Genomic DNA, 18,631 nt, shown 5'->3' with positions numbered 1-18,631 from the left:
TTTCTGAGCAGGTCGTTTACCTTATAATTGATTGGACAAAATATGTTGCAGTGAAACACATCAGTCAGTTTAATACTGAAAAAGCTGATAAAAGCCTAAACCATCTGTAGTGAAGCTTTGTTCACACTATCTGAGTGACTGGACAGTTCTCAGGCTGATCCAGGAACAGAGTCTGGAACACGTGGTTGTAGAAGTCATGATGGTAGAGGCAGGCCCGGGCACAGTCAGGGCTAAAGTTCAACTCCAGGATCTGAGGCTGCATGAACCGCTCACCTGAACCAAGAAGAACATTTATACCGTTATTAAAATAGTACATAAAAATGAAGAATGTAAAAGCAACACAAAACATATCAATGGTAAACAAGGTGCGTTAGTAAATCAAATAACCTTCTGATATTTTAACCAGCTGTACAGGAGGGATCATCAAACAGTGGGACCCCAAATGATTTTTCCCAGCAATAACATTTAAGAGTTTTGGAGCAGTGATTATGATCAAAATAGATGTGCAACAATGTTATAAATCCATACAAGTCAAGAATTATTGTAATACAGAAAGTCCAATCTAGGGCCGAAACGATTCCTCGAGTGATTCAAGTACCTCGATTATTAAAATTCCTTGAGGAAAATGTATCTGTTAATTTATGCCTTATTATTTAGCACACCGTGTTCCAGCCGGGTCAATATTAGTGTTGCACAGCGCTCTCACTTCTGCCTGAGTTGTTGATGAAAGCTAAGTGTTAGCAGCATTTTCAAGTTCGCCCTGGGAGGATTTTATTGATTCATGATAATGTCCAGGGTTTTATTGTTTTTTGGGGGGCCAATAAGCATCCTTAAAATAACTGGCGCGATGCTTGGAGTACGGTAGCTTTTCTCCTCCCGGAGCTGCTGCTTGGTGGCGGTTCAGAGGGAACGGCAGGGAAGAGCGCTGCAGGTGTATTTATACAGGTGAGCGGATAGACTGAACACTGCGGGTGGCTGTTGTGTAGTTGATGCTTATAATGTAACTATAGCTTTACGGATGAACCGGTCCCGGTCTCAACAAAAGGGTGGCGGAACGCATTATAGTGATACAGAGCTGGTAGATGAGTTTCTGTGACAAACTAAGGAGCCAAATTCCATTGCTAACATGAACAGAAAAGCTATAAATGTTTGGGGAAAGGTGAGAGTTCATCTATTAAATTGACTGGAGATGAATACATAAACGAAAAGTTGTTGTTTTTTTTTAAAAAAATATAAGCGTATTTGTGAGCCTGCTTCTTTATTATTAAACTGAATATAATTTCAGATTTTTGTATAACTTTTCTTCAGGTTAACTTAGAAAGTGAGCTATTATTGTTACAGGTTAATTTCTTAAACTTGTTAGGGAAGTTCAAATATGAACAATTGGGCTGATGTTGGTATTTGATAGTAACACTGCTGTTATGTTAGATTTACCAGTATTTTATTTAATCATTTTTTAAATCCGATTAATCGTAAGAATAATCGAAAGATTACTCGATTACTAAAATATTCGTTTACAACAGCCCATTGTGCCGAGCAGCAGGATCAAGCACAAACCTTTTACAGCAGAAGCTTCCCATTATAGTCTTAATCATAACTGTTATTTTATATTGTACAATGCAAACACTAACTTTAACGGTCCACTATCATGCTCCCTGGAACAAGCTGGGATATGTTTGTGGCCTATACAAAACATGTCCATTACATTTAATACACAAAATCATTCTCAAATACTGAGATTTCACCTGATCAGTTCTCAATGTAGATCATCACTTTGACAGTAAATGCACAGATATTGTGGGTAACAGAGTGAGACATGGGACTAGCAGAGACTATCGTTCAGTATTAGCTTGTGCTAATGTCAAACCATGTTCGTGCTGAATAACAATTCAAAGCACACAATATTTTATTATACTTACATTTGCAGATTTGTGACTAACAGTAGGATTATAACCTTCCTTCAGTGCATGTATTTAGGCAAGTCCTGCTCTGTTGGTGTGATTAAAGACCTCCTTCCTAAACTGATCAGCTCAAACTACAACTTTATTTGGCAAGACTGGAGGGACATTGCAAGCAAAAATAAAATGAAGCTCTGTTCTCTGTGACTGGGAGAATATGACCAACAATGTAGAAGTCTTTGAAACAGGCTGTTTTGCACAAACCAGCACAAAATTTACATATCCCCCCCAAAACAGCTGGGTGTATTTTTGTCTTGTTGTTGTTCTTGGACTGTTTCTAGAAGTAGGAGATATTTAAATGGAAATACAGAAACATGCAAAAAGTGATAGTGATGATAGTGGAGCTTTAAAGCTTACCATTTTGCCCTTGACACCACTTCAACATGAGATCCACAGCATAGATGGCCCGGGATGACTGATATGGACAGATTCCATACGGTGCTGGCCGAGATGAAGCGGCTTGGAAGAATTCCTTGAAAGCCTTAAATAAGCCTGCCTGAAAGAGAAGCAAATGGAAACAGGAATGTCTTCATTAGAACAGTCACGAGCAAGCCCTGATGTATTTGTTTGATTATAAGGGAAATACTGTAGCTATGATGTCTGCTTGTTCTAAGATGCTGAATTGTTTGCACTTTGCAACACGGATCTTTAGATCTTCAACAATCTTGACATGTGTTATTAACCACAAGACAAGTGACAGGCCAGTAAAAATCACATTTATGTCCATGTATGTTGGTTTGAAGCAGGTGATAAACTGACCGTAGTGTTCCTTTCCGACTCCTACACCAACATCATGTCAGCAAAACAAGAACTACAAAGATAATTGGCAACTCTGAGCAACTAAATTCCCAGGGTACTACTGGAGAAAAAAGTATGTCCCCTTTATGTTGAAGCCCATTTCCAAACAATCCAAGTTCCAACAGATTCAGATTTACACCAGTTGCAGTTATTTGAGTAAATTCAAACAAATCTTTTTCATTGGTATGACGCAACAAAAAAACTAGGGATGCACTGATATGAAAATTTGGGCTGACATCAATATCCAATGTAATATTTCTGTTTGGCAAATACCTGATATCTACCAATATCATAATTATTTCACTACACTTTCGAAACCTTAAAAAAAATACCACACCACTGATTTCACCAATGCTTCACCAATTCAGTTAAACTCGCCACAATCCTTTGCTGCATCACCAACACTGTTACATAACCAAAGAAACATGACATGACCAGACACCCCAGTCTAACTCAAATGACTAATATCATCCAATACCAATGTTGGACCTGATATATTGTGCATCCTAAAAAAAATAATCTAATAAATAGAAGGCTTTGCACTTAATTGACTGTGATTGATTGGTTAATGACTGAATTGACAAATATTATTATGACGAAGTGCAGAAGAGTGGGGTGACCTATTGAGAAATTGGCCATTTAATCACATTCCCGAAGAGTCAGTCAGACACAAAGAGGAGAATGAAAGCAAAATGAAAAATCATACCTGACACATCAAAGAAAATGGAGATAGAATATATAAAAAGAAAAAGATCAAATGGCTGAAAAGAAAAAGAATGAAAGGCAAAAGAAAATGACCCTCAAATAATCCAGTTAAACTACGTTAAAGACAGCAGTTGTGTACTGTACTATACAATAGCTCAGAAAAAAGCACCATGGGCAATCATCGCGGAAGCAGAAGAAGATCAGGAGAACACATGAAAATGAAAGAAAAGAAAAGGAATGAAAATAAGAAGAGTGGGGTTTTGGTCCAAACCAAAAAATAAATTGCTTGTTTCCTGTAGCAAAAAAGAGATCACTGATCGAGACTTCAGATGTCCAGAATCACAATGATAATGATGATGATATGGTGACATGAATCTGTAGCTGGGGATTTTGTCATTTTGAACTTTGCAGGCAAAACCAAATCCTACAACTATGCTGGATTGTTTGAAAAGACAGATGGTGCCAAATCAGTGCAGGTTTCTCAGGCGAAGTCTGCAGATGCAAGCTCACCTTCACTTTTAAACAAAATGATGTCAACCCTTGAGAAGATGTGCATCAGAAATTACCCACCCCACAAAAACATGTTATATGTGTATGTGTGTATGTATATATAAATCTAACTGATTAATATTGTAAATAATGCAAATATCACCATATTTACGGTTATATTGTATACATTTCCTACATTGTTCGCACTGTTGGAGGTGACTTTTAATCGCATTGTACATGTGTACTGTGACAAATTGAATTGAAGTATAGCTACTACCAGTCCTTTACTTTGAAGTCATTTTTAGTAAAAACTTCCACAACTTACATCACTCTTGAACTTCTACTTCAGTTTAGTGGAAACCACAATGTCAGATTCAAATCAAGATGCAGTAACATTCAAAATGTCACATGGCAGGAAAACTAGCAGCTTTACATGTAATGCTTTCTGAATTATGCAGTTGTGTTGAGGAAATACCTAAAAGTGTAAACATTTTCTACAGAAACCTGTTTGTGTCATTTAGTTCTTTATTCAGAAGTCTTCAGACTCTCTGTTTCACTCTGTACAGTCAGTGCGGTTAAGACTAAACATGATCTTTATACCCTCTACATGCAGAAGGAAAACTGAATGATGTTTTCAAGCTAACATCAAGTGAAAGAAATATGATATGCTTGTAAAATGTTCCCCCCCAAAACAGTATAATTTTATCTAACAATAAAAATTGAAAAAAGTCACCCAAGTGGTTTCAGGATTTTCCCAACAAAAGAATAGGCCTATATTCCCAATATTTCATAATTTAGATTCATAGACGAGTATTGTGAGTTACATTTACTTGAGGTGAAGCTGTATGTGTCCTAAGAAGTACTCATGCTAAGTATTTGCTGCATTAATTAAACCAAATTAATTGAAGCTAAATATTTTATCACCAAAAAGGGGAAATGAGTTGGTCCATGTATTCAGGCTTACTTCCACGTCTTTCCATGGATACTGAGGGTACTGTTGCTCAAACATGGGGATGAACTCATCATAGTGAACCTGCAATGATTCCAAAAGAGAGGACAGAAATTCATTCAGACCTGCATCTCAATAAACCAAAAAGATCAGTGAAAAAAATCATTTCTTTCATTAAATTAATTCAAAAAGTGAAACTTGTGTGTTTCTATTAATGATTAGCTAATAAAAACCTAAAATCTGTTTTTGATCAATAAAACACAGACAGCTTCCACAGAGAGAGTGAGCCACTGTAAGTAGATGCTGAATGAAATGTGGAATGAATCTATATAGAGTAATATTAGCTTCACTTTTTGAATCCAGTTGCTGAAAGTATGATATTCAAATCTACTGAGGTGTGAAACAAAAGAGCTGCTGGAGTGTTCAAATGAAATTCCATCGTCATAAAATTAGAAATAACCAACAGTCAACATTTTGCAGAAGGATTCCAAAAGTAAAGTACCTGTTTAAGCTGCACTCCTTCTGCATAGTTCATAACAGTGAAGTGTTTCTGGTAGTCATCGAAATGATCCAAAGAGAAGGGCCTAAACAACAGAACAAAGGTTCATTCTGCTGCCAAATGAGTAGGGAAAGGGATCCATTCCGTTTCTCCATCCTGATGGAAAACATTCCTCACTTGTTGGCGAAGCGCAGCCAGAAGACATCATAGACAAAGAGACGCAGTGGCTGCACCGAGCGCAGCATCAGCATGTAGCGAATGTCAAACTTTACCATTCCTACTTCTTCTCTGCTGAATAGCACCGGATCATGCAGGTACTTACACACCACCTGAGGAGAACACACACATACACACACGCAGACACCCTGAGGCCAGTAGGGGAGTGGGCCTCTGTGTAACATCATATTGATGCCCCAGGAAACAAAACATCATAGAAACTCTGTTCAGATTCATAAGTAATGGATGGAGTAAAATAATCTTCAGTAAAATTTGTTTTAAAGTGAAACAACAAAATTGTGGCAGGCTTTTAGCAATTAATAGCATGATGAATTAAAATGAGATCGATGCAGTTTTGTTTACAGAGACATCATGATCCAATTTATGTATGGGTTGGCTTGTCTGTGTTTTTATTTCCATTGTATCTGTTTTCAGTTGTCATGTTTTGTTCTATATAATCAAAATATCTCCTGGTCTCGCCAGGAGTCTAACCAGTCTGTGACCAGGGGCCTCACATATCAGAATGTGCAGCTTTCACACTAAAAGTTGGTGTAGGGACAAATTTAGAAAAGTGAGGCACACAAAAAAATTCTGACATATAAAACAATGCACAACACACATGCCTAGGCACCTTTCCTTAATACATCCTAATTTGCAGGAAATGGAGCACGTAGTTCGACTCATAATAATTATATATTTTATATAAAAAGGTGCATTTCAGGGTACATGAGTTCACCTTATAAAAATAAAAACTCCAATTCCCTCTGATTCCTTCCATTGGCAATCTTCTCCATCAGAGCGAAAGCCTTCCACAATTACGCAGCACCTTTGCACAGCTATTTGTGTATGTGTGATTATCTACACCTTGTTCACCTTAAAATCATCCACCCCAACTGTTTGGAGTTAATTGCATTTTCCCTAACCCTAACCCGCATTTTCTTTTTCAGTGCATTTCAGGGTTAAATAACTCTGAATGCAGTCAGGTATCAGTGTATGTAGGTGAGTTTTGACCTTTAGTAGTTTGTTATTGCGCAGAGAAAAGCTTTGTATGGCTGCTGCATATTTTCAAGGCAGGTCAAAAGTTTGTGTATATTTATGCAAACTTTCACATCATGTTTATTTTTATATATGTCGACTTGTATTTAAAATATGGCGCCTCACATTTTTTTGGACACTTTATACATGAGGCTCCAGGATGCGTGGGGTCTGCAGAGATGTTAGCTGCCCAATGATGTCAAAGACTCATCTTTTTTATAGACTTCAATTAAAATTCTAGATCAGATATTAACCCCGTAGCTGTAATGATGACACCTGTATCTTCATTGACTAACATGTAAGCGTTTTGAGGGTTGACAGTTAAGGGGTTAAATTCAGACAGTCTGGTTTTCACGTTTGGGTTTCATCTCAGACTGACGAGTGTGCTGGTACCTTTGGTGTGCTCTCTCTCTGTCTGATGATACAGTTCAGATTACTGGTGATGTGTGTGTCCAGACCCCGGGCCAAGTTCCACGGCTTACAGATCCAGTAGTTGTCTTCTCCCCTGAAAACCAGTAAGAGGTATTTTAAGGTTCCCATCTGAGTCTGTATGACAACAAGGTTAAGCAGCAGGTTGTGACGATGCCACAAGATTTTCAAACGTCAAGCTGATTTAGAAAACAAAGCCGTGATACTGCTGAGTAAAAAACAGGATCCAACCTGAGTCGTCTCAGCTGATAATGTTTGATGAAGTGTGGAAGCTCCGTCTGGAGGTTGAAGGTCTCTGGAAGCCAGTCAGATGTGGGACCGCCTTTCAGCCTGCGGCCCATGGCAGCCAGGCAGTCCTTCACTGTCACTAAGCTCTCACAGGGGAACTGGTTCAGCATGACATGAGGCCGCTCTTCACTCAGCTTCCTACCACACACGCACACCCACACAAGTTCTGCTCAAACCCAAATCCAACTTATCCGTGATGTTAAGATAATTGTTTAAGTCCTTTGAAGTTATTATAATTTTAAATAAGGAAGAGAGAAGCAAATTGTTAGTAAGTTTTGCAGAGGGGGCGAGATTAAATAAATTCTTCTTCCCACTCCTTTTCAAATATGTAAGCTACACTAGTTTGGTTTGATTATTTTTTATTGTTCCATTTTGGCGTTGCTCTGTGTCATTTGGGTATCGAGTGTGGAGTTAATTGTGTTTATTTTTGTTCATTACATATTTGAAATAAAATCGAATTGAAAATGTTATTTTCTGCTGCTTCCTAAATCATGCTCGTCTGCTGATGAGTAATTATCCCAACAATGAGTCATGTCTGCCTCTGACTGTAACTGGATCTGCTTTTCATGGCACAAATTATGTAACTGGCTCAGAGCTCATGTGTTTAACTGGGTCTAGATCAATCCTGGCCCTCAATGGCCGCTGTCCTGCAACTCTTGTTGCATGTCTCCCTGGTCCCACACACTTCAATCAAATAACTGAATCACCTTCTCAGTGCAGTGAGGTTCTCCAGAGTCTTGCTAATGACCTCACTATTTGACTCAAGTGTGTTGAAGTAGAGACACACCTACAGGACACTGGCCCTCCAGGCCTGGGTTTACTACTACTGCCATAAACTCTTTACTTTGTCTTTGACACAGAAGGTACCCTGGATAGGAGCTCCGTTGTTTTGTGTGTTGGTCGTGATAGACTGCCGTTCACGCTCCATTATCGCTACAGGTATGCTCAGTAGGAGAGATTGCTGCAAAATGAGTGACTCAATGCAATTTTCTAGGTTTCCATAGACAAAAAACTTCACCAATTTGAATAATAAACTGAACTTGACTGCATGAATTGACTGTATGTCTGTACATAAAAAAGTTACATAGCATATGTATTTAATCAGGAAAATTAATTCATGCAACAAAAAGATTTTAGATACTGTGTATAAAAATCTCATTGAATGTGCACCTGCTAGGGACACCAGTGTCTGAAGGACAAAAATAGACAGTCCAGAATCACCAGTATAAGCTGAGGATGCTGGGAGGCTTATACCAAAGGCAAACAAAACTAAAGGCCAATGAATTGTGGGTGGCTCAATTCGCTTCGCTCTGGAAGTCAGTAAGAACAACTCATTTATACCAAAGGCAACAAGGTTCCTCACCAAGAGTCACATGTGACGTTGTGGCTGCTGGTTTGTGAGCTTGTTGCAATCTTTTTTATTATGTATTGTAAATATTTTAGTCACTATGTGAAGCCAAAGGCAGAGTTCCACATCTGTGAACAATATAGATTATTATTACTATGATAATTGAATGGGCTTTTTGACTTCTGACTACAATTTCTGTGATTAGGTTGCTAAATAAATAAACAGAACTGGAATGAAACAACAAAATGTTTTGCTGCTAGGTTCATCTAATTACCAAGCAGCAGCATCTGCCTTCAACAGTTTCTATAACTGATAATAACACATATTCTAATTTACTGAGATTACCTTTAAACTGCAATCCGATATTCCAAACATTTTCTGTTTGCTTAACTTGGGCCTGATGACTCTCTTCTCCTCCATAGCTCTGACCAGGATGTGTGGTGCTAACCTGTAGTCTTTGATGTGATCATAATTCCAAATGATGTCAGCCTCATCCTCTTCCTCCACCAGAATAAAGCGAGGATGCGTCAGGTTGTGTCTTACTTGAGACATTTGAGTGAAGACTCTGGAATCAAAGGCAGATCAACTTAAAAGATCTGCGGCTGAAGCCTTGGTATCACAGCAGACCTCCTGAAGTCCGATGGTTTCCAGCTTCCATCCTCCACCGGTGTGTTGCTGAGGTCAGACTTACTTGAGGATTTTGTCGTTGGGAACAGTAGAAGGTTGGATTTCAACAGGAAGCTGTTCCTTGTTCTCTCGTGCGATGGCCTGGAAATATGAACCCGGAGAACTTTACAGACTTGGAAATATGCCGTTTGATTAGAAGAAGCATCTCAGTCGATGAGAATTCAATTCAAACAGTAAAACTGATTCGTTGCTCAAAGAGTGATGCAGCTGAACTATTTATTTCTATTTATTCAGATGATTCTGGTTAACAGCTAATGAAAACTAAAAATTCAAATATTACATAAGATCAAAACATTTTTAATGCAGAATTGTTCTGGTGTGGACTGGAGTCAGATTCAAGTCACTCAAAGTTTGCACTTGACTTGACCTGGAACCCTTCAGGCTTACTGTCATGATGTCTGGGTGTTAAGAGTTTTTGTTATGGAGTTTTATTTTTCATAGTGTAGCTCCATACGTTTGTTATTCAAAGACTTTGCTTTACTCTTGTATGTAGGTTTGTGTTCAGTTTTGTGTCTAGATTATCAAGTTTTATTTGTGTTAGTTATTTTGTTTAAGTTGGTCCTTTGCTCATCTATTTCTCTAGTGATTCTTTTCCTGTCTTCATTTTCCTGGTTCTGTTTTCTCAGTATTTTTGCTTTTACTTTTTACTGCTAGTTCAAGTATTTTGGTTTCCCTGTCTGTTGTTCCGTACCTCAAAGCATCATGATACTGCCTTTGCTTTGTTTCTCATTCTACTCCACAGTTGTAATAGTTTTTACATTTTGTGCAGTTTATGCCTTTTCTTAGTTTTAATGTTCTTCACTTGTTCCTTTTATCTTGGTTCTGCTGCTGCCTCGTCTGTCTCTTCTCCAGCCTTATCATATTTCCCTGTCAAGTCTCATTTTTTGGTTTTCTTAGAGCTCTGTTCAGGTTGTTTATCCATTTAGCTGTTTGCAGTTATGTTTTTTACTTTTGATTTCTGTCTAGTCTGTTTGGTTTCAGTACTCTGCCTTAGCCTTTTTGCTCCTGTTAACCTCATGTTGTCATGTATGACATATGCATGAGTGATGAATAACTATAATGTATTGTTATTAAGTACCATTGTACCTAGGTATTTTGGCTTTCCAGCACTACTTTCTTTTCAAATATTTCAGATATGCTCTATAAAGAGATCTGTGAATAATCTGGAGTCACATTTCAAAGAAAACTCCACAAACAGATGAATCTGAATAGGCGGAGTGGAGTCAGAGGTACAACTAACTGTTTTCATTATGTTTGGGTCAGCAATGAATTTCTATAAGACAAATTCAAATATCTGGGTCTATTTGAGACAGCCATGGTAACACCCAGACAGAGGATGAGATGTAACATCATTTTAGGTTTCCATCTGAACTACATTGAAGTTGTGGCTGTTTGCCTCTAAGGCAAAAAGAATAAACTGTGTTTATTTGCGTCCATTAAACCACGGCCTCAAGTGTTGCTGTAAGTGACATCATCAGAGCACCAACCACGGCTCCACCACTCCTTCCTGCCCATCGTCACATCCATGATAATAAATACACATATGACATATTCGCTCTCTCACTTTTGTGGTAATTGTATGCTCCAGACCTGAACACTGACCAGTCAGACAGCAGTGGAAGAAATAAGCATGCACCTCGTTTTTCTGTTAGTTGGAGGAATATATTGTGTTGTTGTTCAACCGACGCTGAAAGAGCTCAGGGTCAAATGATCTGGAAGCCGTCATCAAAGTTTGTACTTTGATTAAGTGTCCAAAGTGATTGTCCTCACCTCATAGTAAGAATCTGCTGGTTCTGTGACGGCACTGCTCACTCCTTCCAGATCATCATGTATCCACGGTAACAACCGGCATCTCCGTAGCAACGGGTTGGTCTCCCCATATGCATAATCGCGGGTTACTTCATCTGTGCAAGTGGGAAAGTGGGGTGCTTGTAACAGAATCAAACAAACAGTAACTGACAGGAAAAGACATCAAAATATTAAACGGTTCCTCAAACCAGTGTTGTAGTACTTGAGACCGGTCTTGGTCTCGAGACCATTTTTGATGGTCTCAGTCTTGTCTCGGACTCGACCGCATTTGGTCTTGGTCTTGTCTCGGTCTCCGGCTGTTGAAATGGATTATTAATGATGACTATTATTTCATAAAGGGTTTGAATACTTTTATTATTTTACTCGTGTATATTACGTATATATATCCAATGCATTAAAGGTCACAGTTTGCTGTGACACTAACTGCAGTTTCTGTGTGACAAACTGTTTGCCTTTCGGAGGCTGCTGCAACAGGAAATGCCTGACCACAATTGAGCTCACTGGAAGGGCCAATGGTTACTCTGGGGCCCCTGACCTACACTGGTGCAAACTTGTAAGTTGAACCAAAGGACAATAGATGGGTTTTTCCACCTAATTGCCTTAGAGATTAAACTGTCGACTTTGCAGTAACGTATGTACGGAGGTCAGTTGAGATAAAGTTCCCTAATGCAGAGGTGTTTGTGGTTAAAGTGTCGACGCCTCAAGGCTGCAGGTGTTCCATCTGTGACCTATTTGTCAGAAACTGCCTGTACTTCTTTTTTTTTCTATTCTTGTATGTTCAAGGAACTCAGCCATAGGCTGTGTGGTCAAGTCTGTATAAAAGGAAGCCCCTGAGCGACAGAGAACTCAGAGACTCCTTTGACACTCGTGTGTGTTCACTCTTGACGCTCACTGTGTGTTAATGTGATTTTCTCCAATTGCAATTGCTGTAATAAACTTGTACTTTTGCTTTGATGTCTGCCTCCTAGATTGATGTTGTTTTAACAGGGCGCTGAGGACTCGGAATTTTATTTCAAGACCAGTCAAGACCGCAACTGTGAAAATATCACTAAACTTACAGCATACTGTCCAGTTTATTTGTTAACATGTTTGTTTTCACTGGATGCAAAACGCACCAGTTATGTGAAACTTCTGTTAAAATCATTTGAAGGCTCAGAATCAGTCCAATACCAATCCACATTCTCAGGGGAGAAAGACTCACTTGGTGTAAATTAAATTTTAGCTATTGGAGTAACGCTTAAGAGAAATTTATTTAATCAAAGAATGTCAGCTGCACTGATTGCAGTTTTCTGGCCGATCCCTGGTTACCAATCTTTAAAGAGCCTGACCTGCTAATTTTGATTTTGGTTTATATGAATTTTTTTTTGTCTGAAATGTTGCTAAATATAGCAAGAAAGTCACTAAGTTGGCAACAGTGGGGTGAATATTGTTAACCCTACTGTTAACCCCACTGCCCACCAGGTTCAGACCCTTACCCGGTGGACCGGTCTGTCAGTCAAACCTCTCATTGTAGAGTACAAGGGGACAGAGGCTGATTTTTAAACCTTTGCTGACGAAGATAAGATTATGGGATACGATGTAAGTAACACAAGTAAGTATCGGCCGATCACGATCCCCCAAAATTAAGGAAATCGGCGCCCAGAAATCAACTGGTCGATAAATCAGTTGGCCAATAAATGTATCCTATTATGTATATGTACATGTACAGTATATGTCTATAATGTAAACAGCACTGCCAGAGATGCAATAAGTTCATAGCAGGTGTGTGAATGACCTAAGGATCGGACTGCTGATTGCAGCCAGTCCACATTACTACCAGAACTAGAGGGCCCCAAAACCAAATTTCACTTAGGGCCCCATGGAGGCTTGGGCCGGCCCTGGACTGGAGACTCACTGACAGTGCTGATTTCTGACATGAATGATATGGGCAAATGCCCAGGGCATTATCTTTTTAGATAAGCAGAACAAAGAGTTTGTTCTTTTAATTTGTGCTTTTAATATTGGTAAAATTTATTTCAGCTCCAAGTATTTAATATCTAGGTGTTTTTATGGGAATGTGAATCTTTCAGATCAATTTGATTAGCAATTTTGATCATATTTCACATTTTATTGTGTCATGTAGTGCGGGGCACTGGTCTTGGTCTTGACTCGGTCTCGACTTCCCTCTGTCTTGGTCTTGACTTGGTCTCTGACCCTAAAAGTCTTGGTCTTGTCTCGGTCTCGATACACTCTGGTCTTGGTCTTGTCTTGGTCTCGGGTTAGGTGGTCTTGACTACAACACTGCCTCAAACATATAATTCCTCAGCATTTGTTTTTTATACTTCCAAACTTTCCGGTCATAAGTACCTAAACATCACGTTACAAGTCCTGGATCAGATCCTGTCTCTGTGAAAAGACAAGCTACAGAGAACCAAATTAAAATAAACTAACTTTGCAAATTCTTTTGGGAAAAACCCCAGTCAGGTTTGTTTTTTTTAATCGTTTCTCTACAAAAAAAAAAGATGTATCGAAGCAATGCCTGCCATCTTGAAAGTGAAGTTCAAAATGGCTGCACAAAAGGACCACAACATTGGGTATTTTACGCTTGCAAGTGTTTTTGTTTTTTGGTCAAGGGAGAAAGGACACGTGAACTTGAGTCGCAGGCTTAACTTAATTACTAACATAATTTAGTTATGTATGTGACTATGGTTCTTTAATCCCAGATTAAAGGGCGCTGCTGGAAGCACTGAGTCTCTGGCCGTCAGTAGGGATGAAGCAGAACTCACTGTCCAGATCAGAGTTGTGCAGAACTGCACAGGCTGAAAGGTTACGAAGCTTCTCCAGCTGATGCAACATAAACATATCTGCATGCTTCCATCCTGATGTCCAATGCTGTGTATGGAGAGGAAATGTACTTCTAGGTCTTGGAATCAAGCTATGAAAATGTTTTGTTAAGGAATATTCTTTCGATAATTAACAATAGTGAAACACTGTTTTGATCAGAGAAAGTCAGAATAAATGAACAGTGATTCTCAGAGGTCAAGGTCTCTCCTCTAGGGAGATTCTCTCAGTCTTTCCCTCTCTGGTTAACTGGTACCTCTGTCCCGAAATCAAACCTGGTTCAAAGGAGATTCAGTGGAAAGAAGAAAAACATCTCCTCTGAAAACCTCCCTTATCAGTTTCACAAGAAAAACACCTGCTCAGAAACCTTCATTATCAGTTCATTCTGCCCAGTAAACAAGTTAAAGTTTAATTTTCCAAGACAATGTCTAAAGACAAAGTCACTTTCATAGGCAGGAGAGCAGCAAAGTCTAGAAAGGGTACCAGGGTGTGTGTTTGGATCAGGCTTTGTGTTTGGATCAGGGTGTGTGTTTGGATCAGGTTGTGTCCTTACCACCTTCTTGCAGATCTTGCAGAGGCCAGAGCAGAGTGTAGGCCAGCTGACCCTGCATGTAGAAGAAGGGGGCCATGCAGCAGCTGGGATGGTCCAAGTGCTGCACCTGGGAGCCAAACTCATCCATGATGTACCACACAGGAACTTTTTCTTCTGCTGACTGCACACACACACCCACACACACCCCCACACAGCAGAGAAGGGGGCTGAAACACATGCTTGACAGAGAGGGAGATGTAGTGTGAAGCCGTTCTCAGACTTGCCCCCTGGGACAGCTGGTAGGTCTGGTTGTATTTCCACATGCGCTCCAATATCAACTCCACTACGTCTGGAGGAGGGTCCTCGCCGTGGAAGTCCACCCCCATGAGGGAGGCCATCCTGGGCAGCAGTCCCGGAATCTGCTCCAGTTGCTGCCGGGCGTGCTCCACCCGGTATGTCCAAGCATGGTCAACCAGAAAGATGCTGCAGGAGGAGCGCAGAAAGCCTGGTTGGAAATGGGATTTCCAACCATTTCAGCAGCATGTTGTGAAAAGCATCACTATGTGTCAGCAGTAGGCATCAGCAGCTCCACCTGTGAAAATGTTCAAGCTTGTAGATCTGGTGACATCTCTGCTCATCTTTCTCCCTCATGTATAGTCATGGGCCACTGCATTAGGCACACCTTGTTTCAGTTAATATGATAGCAATACACAGCTGACCATCATCATACCAGGTAACCATGTCCAGTTTTAATGTGTGTTAAATAGAGTTGAAATTATCCATCAGATTAATCAGTCATTGAAATAATCGTCAACTAATTTAGTAATTGATTAATCATTAGCTGGAGTATACAAACTCAAAAAAAGACGAGCAATTAACCCAAACCGTACAACATATATATCCATTTTGCATTTACAATTATGGTGAAAAATGTTATTACTAAGTAATATGTGATGACTATTAATCTGATGGTCATGTTTTATGTCTTTGTTCTAAATGAACCTGTCTGGCTTGGTCTAAAGCAAAGACAGAAAAAACACAGAACCCACCATCAGCCTGACATGGAGCTCTAACCGGACTGCTCATGAGTTTTCTGGTGTCTCTCTATCATGTATCTGGTATGAAATAAGACAGTGATTTTCACAGTCATTAAGTTTTCCCACAACAAATATTTTTTAAAAAGTTGCATTTTATTGCATTTCAGACAATAAAATGTTTATGTTGTTATTTTAAAAAAGACCTGAATCATTTCTAACATAACATAACATAACATAACATAACATGTTGTATATAAAAAAGCTTAAGTGGTTCAATGAAAAATCTACAGAATGTGTTGAGTTTTTATCTGATTAATCGTGTGTACCATGTATTTAATACCTTGTGGGGACCATTTTTCGTGACACATACTACGTGGATGGGGAGCCACTGTTCAAAGCCTGTACCCCACAAGGGGAAACGTTGTTTGTGGGTCAGCGGTTAGGTTTAAGACTAAGGTGTGAACTGAGTTTTGGTTAGGGTTATGTAATTTTTGTTTGTGCTGCTTTGGTATCTGATATATTAAAATTATTTTTTAGGTCATTCAGAGGTCATCCTCCCAATCTTCCCCCAAAACAAACCAAAGTGGGTTACTTTTTTCAGTGCTCCATTTGTGTAGGTTTGTGCCGTCATTAGTGCTGGTGGATGACCTAAAAAAATATTTTTAATATCTCAGAAACCAAAGCAGCACAAATAAAAGTTTTATCGCCACATAAGGAGCACAAACCACTGAGGCTATTTGCTGGAATGTTTCACGTGGTGGGGTGTCAGCTTCACTCAGCTGATAGTCATTCGTGTCCTGAATAAGCGACATGTTTTACGGTCTTCACCTGGTTGGATCGGAGACTTCCAGCCCACTTTCCCGAGTAACAACCACTTTACACCCAATCACCACTCCATAATTGCCTTTTTTCCTCTCTCCATTTTCACCATCTTCCTCCTGCTGGACCTGCATTATTCCAAACACCTCGCCGGCATCGTAGACCTGCGGAGAGGTAGAGAACACGGCGAACCCCGCGGGATTACAGCAGAACCCGCGTTAACGCGACACTTCATGCAGGCGAGCTCTGGGTGGTGAGAATGCTCAGTGCTCACCTCGTTGGTGATCTTGTGATAGAGGCTCCTCCAATAGACCTGAGGGACCCCTGAGGACTGTAGGGCCCCACCCTGCAGCGCCACGAAGGCCCCGAACCCCTCATCCGGGTCATCATTCAGTCCTTCTGGGTTTGTTAACATCTCCAGGACAACGTTCCAACTCACGTGCGAGCAGCTGCTGCAGACCAGGAAGAAAAGTTATTTTTCGTGTGTGCTTGGTAACCATCTTGAATACGCATGGTCGCCACCTAGTGGTCTGGAAAGTGAATGAGTAGTAGTTTCTTCTTTCAGATTTTCCCTTCAGCGAATCAAATCTTTGTCTCATTCAGTCCTGCACTGTCCTGTCTCTACCTGAAGCCACCAACTGTGTGAAACTAGAGTTTTTCTTCACTTCACACCCAGCAGTGCTCCCCACCTTATTAGCCAGCTGAATTTTACAAACAGGACGTCTTCACGTCCTCTGAAGACGTCCTGTGTGTAAAAGATCTGAAGAGGCAAAAATAAAGAAAAAGTCAAATCCAACCAGTCTCATGTACCCTCCAGAGACACATCAACAGATTTTATAGTGGAAGAGAACACATAAAAGAATTACAATATATATATGCTAACATTTCTGCACATATATATGTGCATCTCAATAAATTAATAAAATGTTATTTTATTAATTTAGTAATTTATATATATAAAAAGAAACTAAAATCTTATTCAGATCAATTTCAAATAACACTTTTCTAGCAGAAATAATTAAAATTCTGGTTTAACTCTCTGTCTTTGTGTAAAGGACAGGGTCCACCCTGAACAGGTCACCTGACTGTAACAGATACACTGTAAAACACAGTAAGTGGTCCTTATTTCAGAAAAATCATGCGATCTCATGGCCTCAAAAATATCAGGTTTTCAAAACATAAAAATGTTAATATGTACAAGTTGTACATCTTAAGTTTACACAACTCAACTAACTTGATACTTTTGAGTTACATTAACTTGTGCAATTCTAGTGAGCACAACTGAAGTTAACTGAATAAATCTGAGTATGTTGTAATTACTGGAACAAATCCTAAAGCTTTTTTTTTTTTTTAAGTAGAAACCACTTATATAAAAAGAAAACTACTTAATTGAAATACTTCCTGGCTCCTGCTTTTTATTTGTTTCTCTGCTCAAACTTTAACAGATAATATACAAAGCAGTGATAGTTTGCACATTTTTTTTCAGAAAACATAATTATATACAATACTGCACAATCAGGCAGAACACCACAGTCATACAGCTCACTGATGGCCCAGTTTCGTGCAAATATAAATGGCAAAACTGGCTAATTAGAGAACTGCTCTGAAAGTGGCTCATTCTAGACGAACCAACTGCACAGATGATCATTTCTCCTTAAACTTGCTGTTGCTGGTGGTACAATGCATTGTGGGATACCTTACTGGCCAATCCCCACTGCCACATATAAAATAATTGCCTCAACAGAATCAATTATTGCAACATATTAAAGAAACATGGCATCATCAGAGCATATTTTATTTTTACCAACACTGAAATCAGTTGTACAAATGTTTGAAACTTTCTCTTCGGTTGAGCAGAAATGGAGTAATGTCTGAACGTCAAGCAATAACCCTTCACAACTCAAAGTCCTCACCACTTTCAAATATTTAACATTTTTCAAAAGTCTTTTATTAAACAGAATGTTTAGTTTTACAGTTTAAATAAACTTTGATGATGATCCGATTTGATTTGTGTGGAAACTATCAGCTGTAATCTGACTGTCCAGCTGACGGATGAGTCCACACAGCAGGCCGTTCATTACAGACAAACAGAGCGTGTTTCTCTCACCATGTGGATCTGTAATAAATCATATTGGTGTGTGCTTTGCTTTGTTGTCTTCACTGTAATAGTTTGTGCTTCGAATCCTGTTACCAGATGAGTTATACCTTAAGGT

At 39.3% G+C, this 18,631-nt stretch overlaps 1 protein-coding gene across 4 annotated transcripts; it reads right to left on the bottom strand.

Moving 5' to 3' along the window:
* ttll12 (tubulin tyrosine ligase like 12) lies at nucleotides 1-16,910 on the bottom strand. 4 transcript variants are annotated; one of them, XM_005814499.2, is made up of 14 exons: nucleotides 16,693-16,910; nucleotides 16,428-16,582; nucleotides 14,847-15,045; nucleotides 14,584-14,743; nucleotides 11,172-11,305; nucleotides 9,406-9,482; nucleotides 9,163-9,279; nucleotides 7,310-7,504; nucleotides 7,043-7,154; nucleotides 5,576-5,727; nucleotides 5,402-5,483; nucleotides 4,915-4,983; nucleotides 2,316-2,454; nucleotides 1-273 (listed from the first exon to the last, which is right to left on the bottom strand). In XM_005814499.2, the coding sequence occupies exons 1-14, from the start codon at nucleotides 16,831-16,833 to the stop codon at nucleotides 122-124; spliced, it is 1,884 nt and encodes a 627-aa protein (XP_005814556.1). In that variant the 5' UTR covers nucleotides 16,834-16,910; the 3' UTR covers nucleotides 1-121. The 4 variants fall into 4 exon arrangements, with proteins under 4 accessions (XP_005814556.1, XP_023206369.1, XP_023206368.1 ...); XM_023350601.1 differs by lacking the exon at nucleotides 16,693-16,910 and adding an exon at nucleotides 15,612-15,677 and having other exon boundaries at nucleotides 14,847-15,067; nucleotides 16,428-16,517; XM_023350600.1 differs by lacking the exons at nucleotides 16,428-16,582; nucleotides 16,693-16,910 and adding exons at nucleotides 15,155-15,229; nucleotides 15,612-15,677 and having other exon boundaries at nucleotides 14,847-15,067.
* Nucleotides 16,911-18,631: the final 1,721 nt, after the last annotated feature.

This window comes from Xiphophorus maculatus, chromosome 17 (genome assembly GCF_002775205.1).
Source record: "Xiphophorus maculatus strain JP 163 A chromosome 17, X_maculatus-5.0-male, whole genome shotgun sequence".
NCBI lineage: Eukaryota > Metazoa > Chordata > Actinopteri > Cyprinodontiformes > Poeciliidae > Xiphophorus > Xiphophorus maculatus.
The sequence above is the reverse complement of the archived record's forward strand: the minus strand, read 5'-3'. Positions and strand labels throughout refer to the sequence as shown.

Coding starts and splice junctions, on each gene's coding strand:
- ttll12 (XM_005814499.2), bottom strand. CDS start 16,833: ATGTTAACAAACCCAGAAGGACTGAATGATGACCCGGATGAGGGGTTC. Junction 15,046..16,427: donor GAAGTCTCCGATCCAACCAG/GTGAAGACCGTA, acceptor CTCCTCCTGCAG/CATCTTTCTGGTTGACCATG. Junction 9,483..11,171: donor CAGCAGATTCTTACTATGAG/GTGAGGACAATC, acceptor TCATATTTCCAG/GCCATCGCACGAGAGAACAA.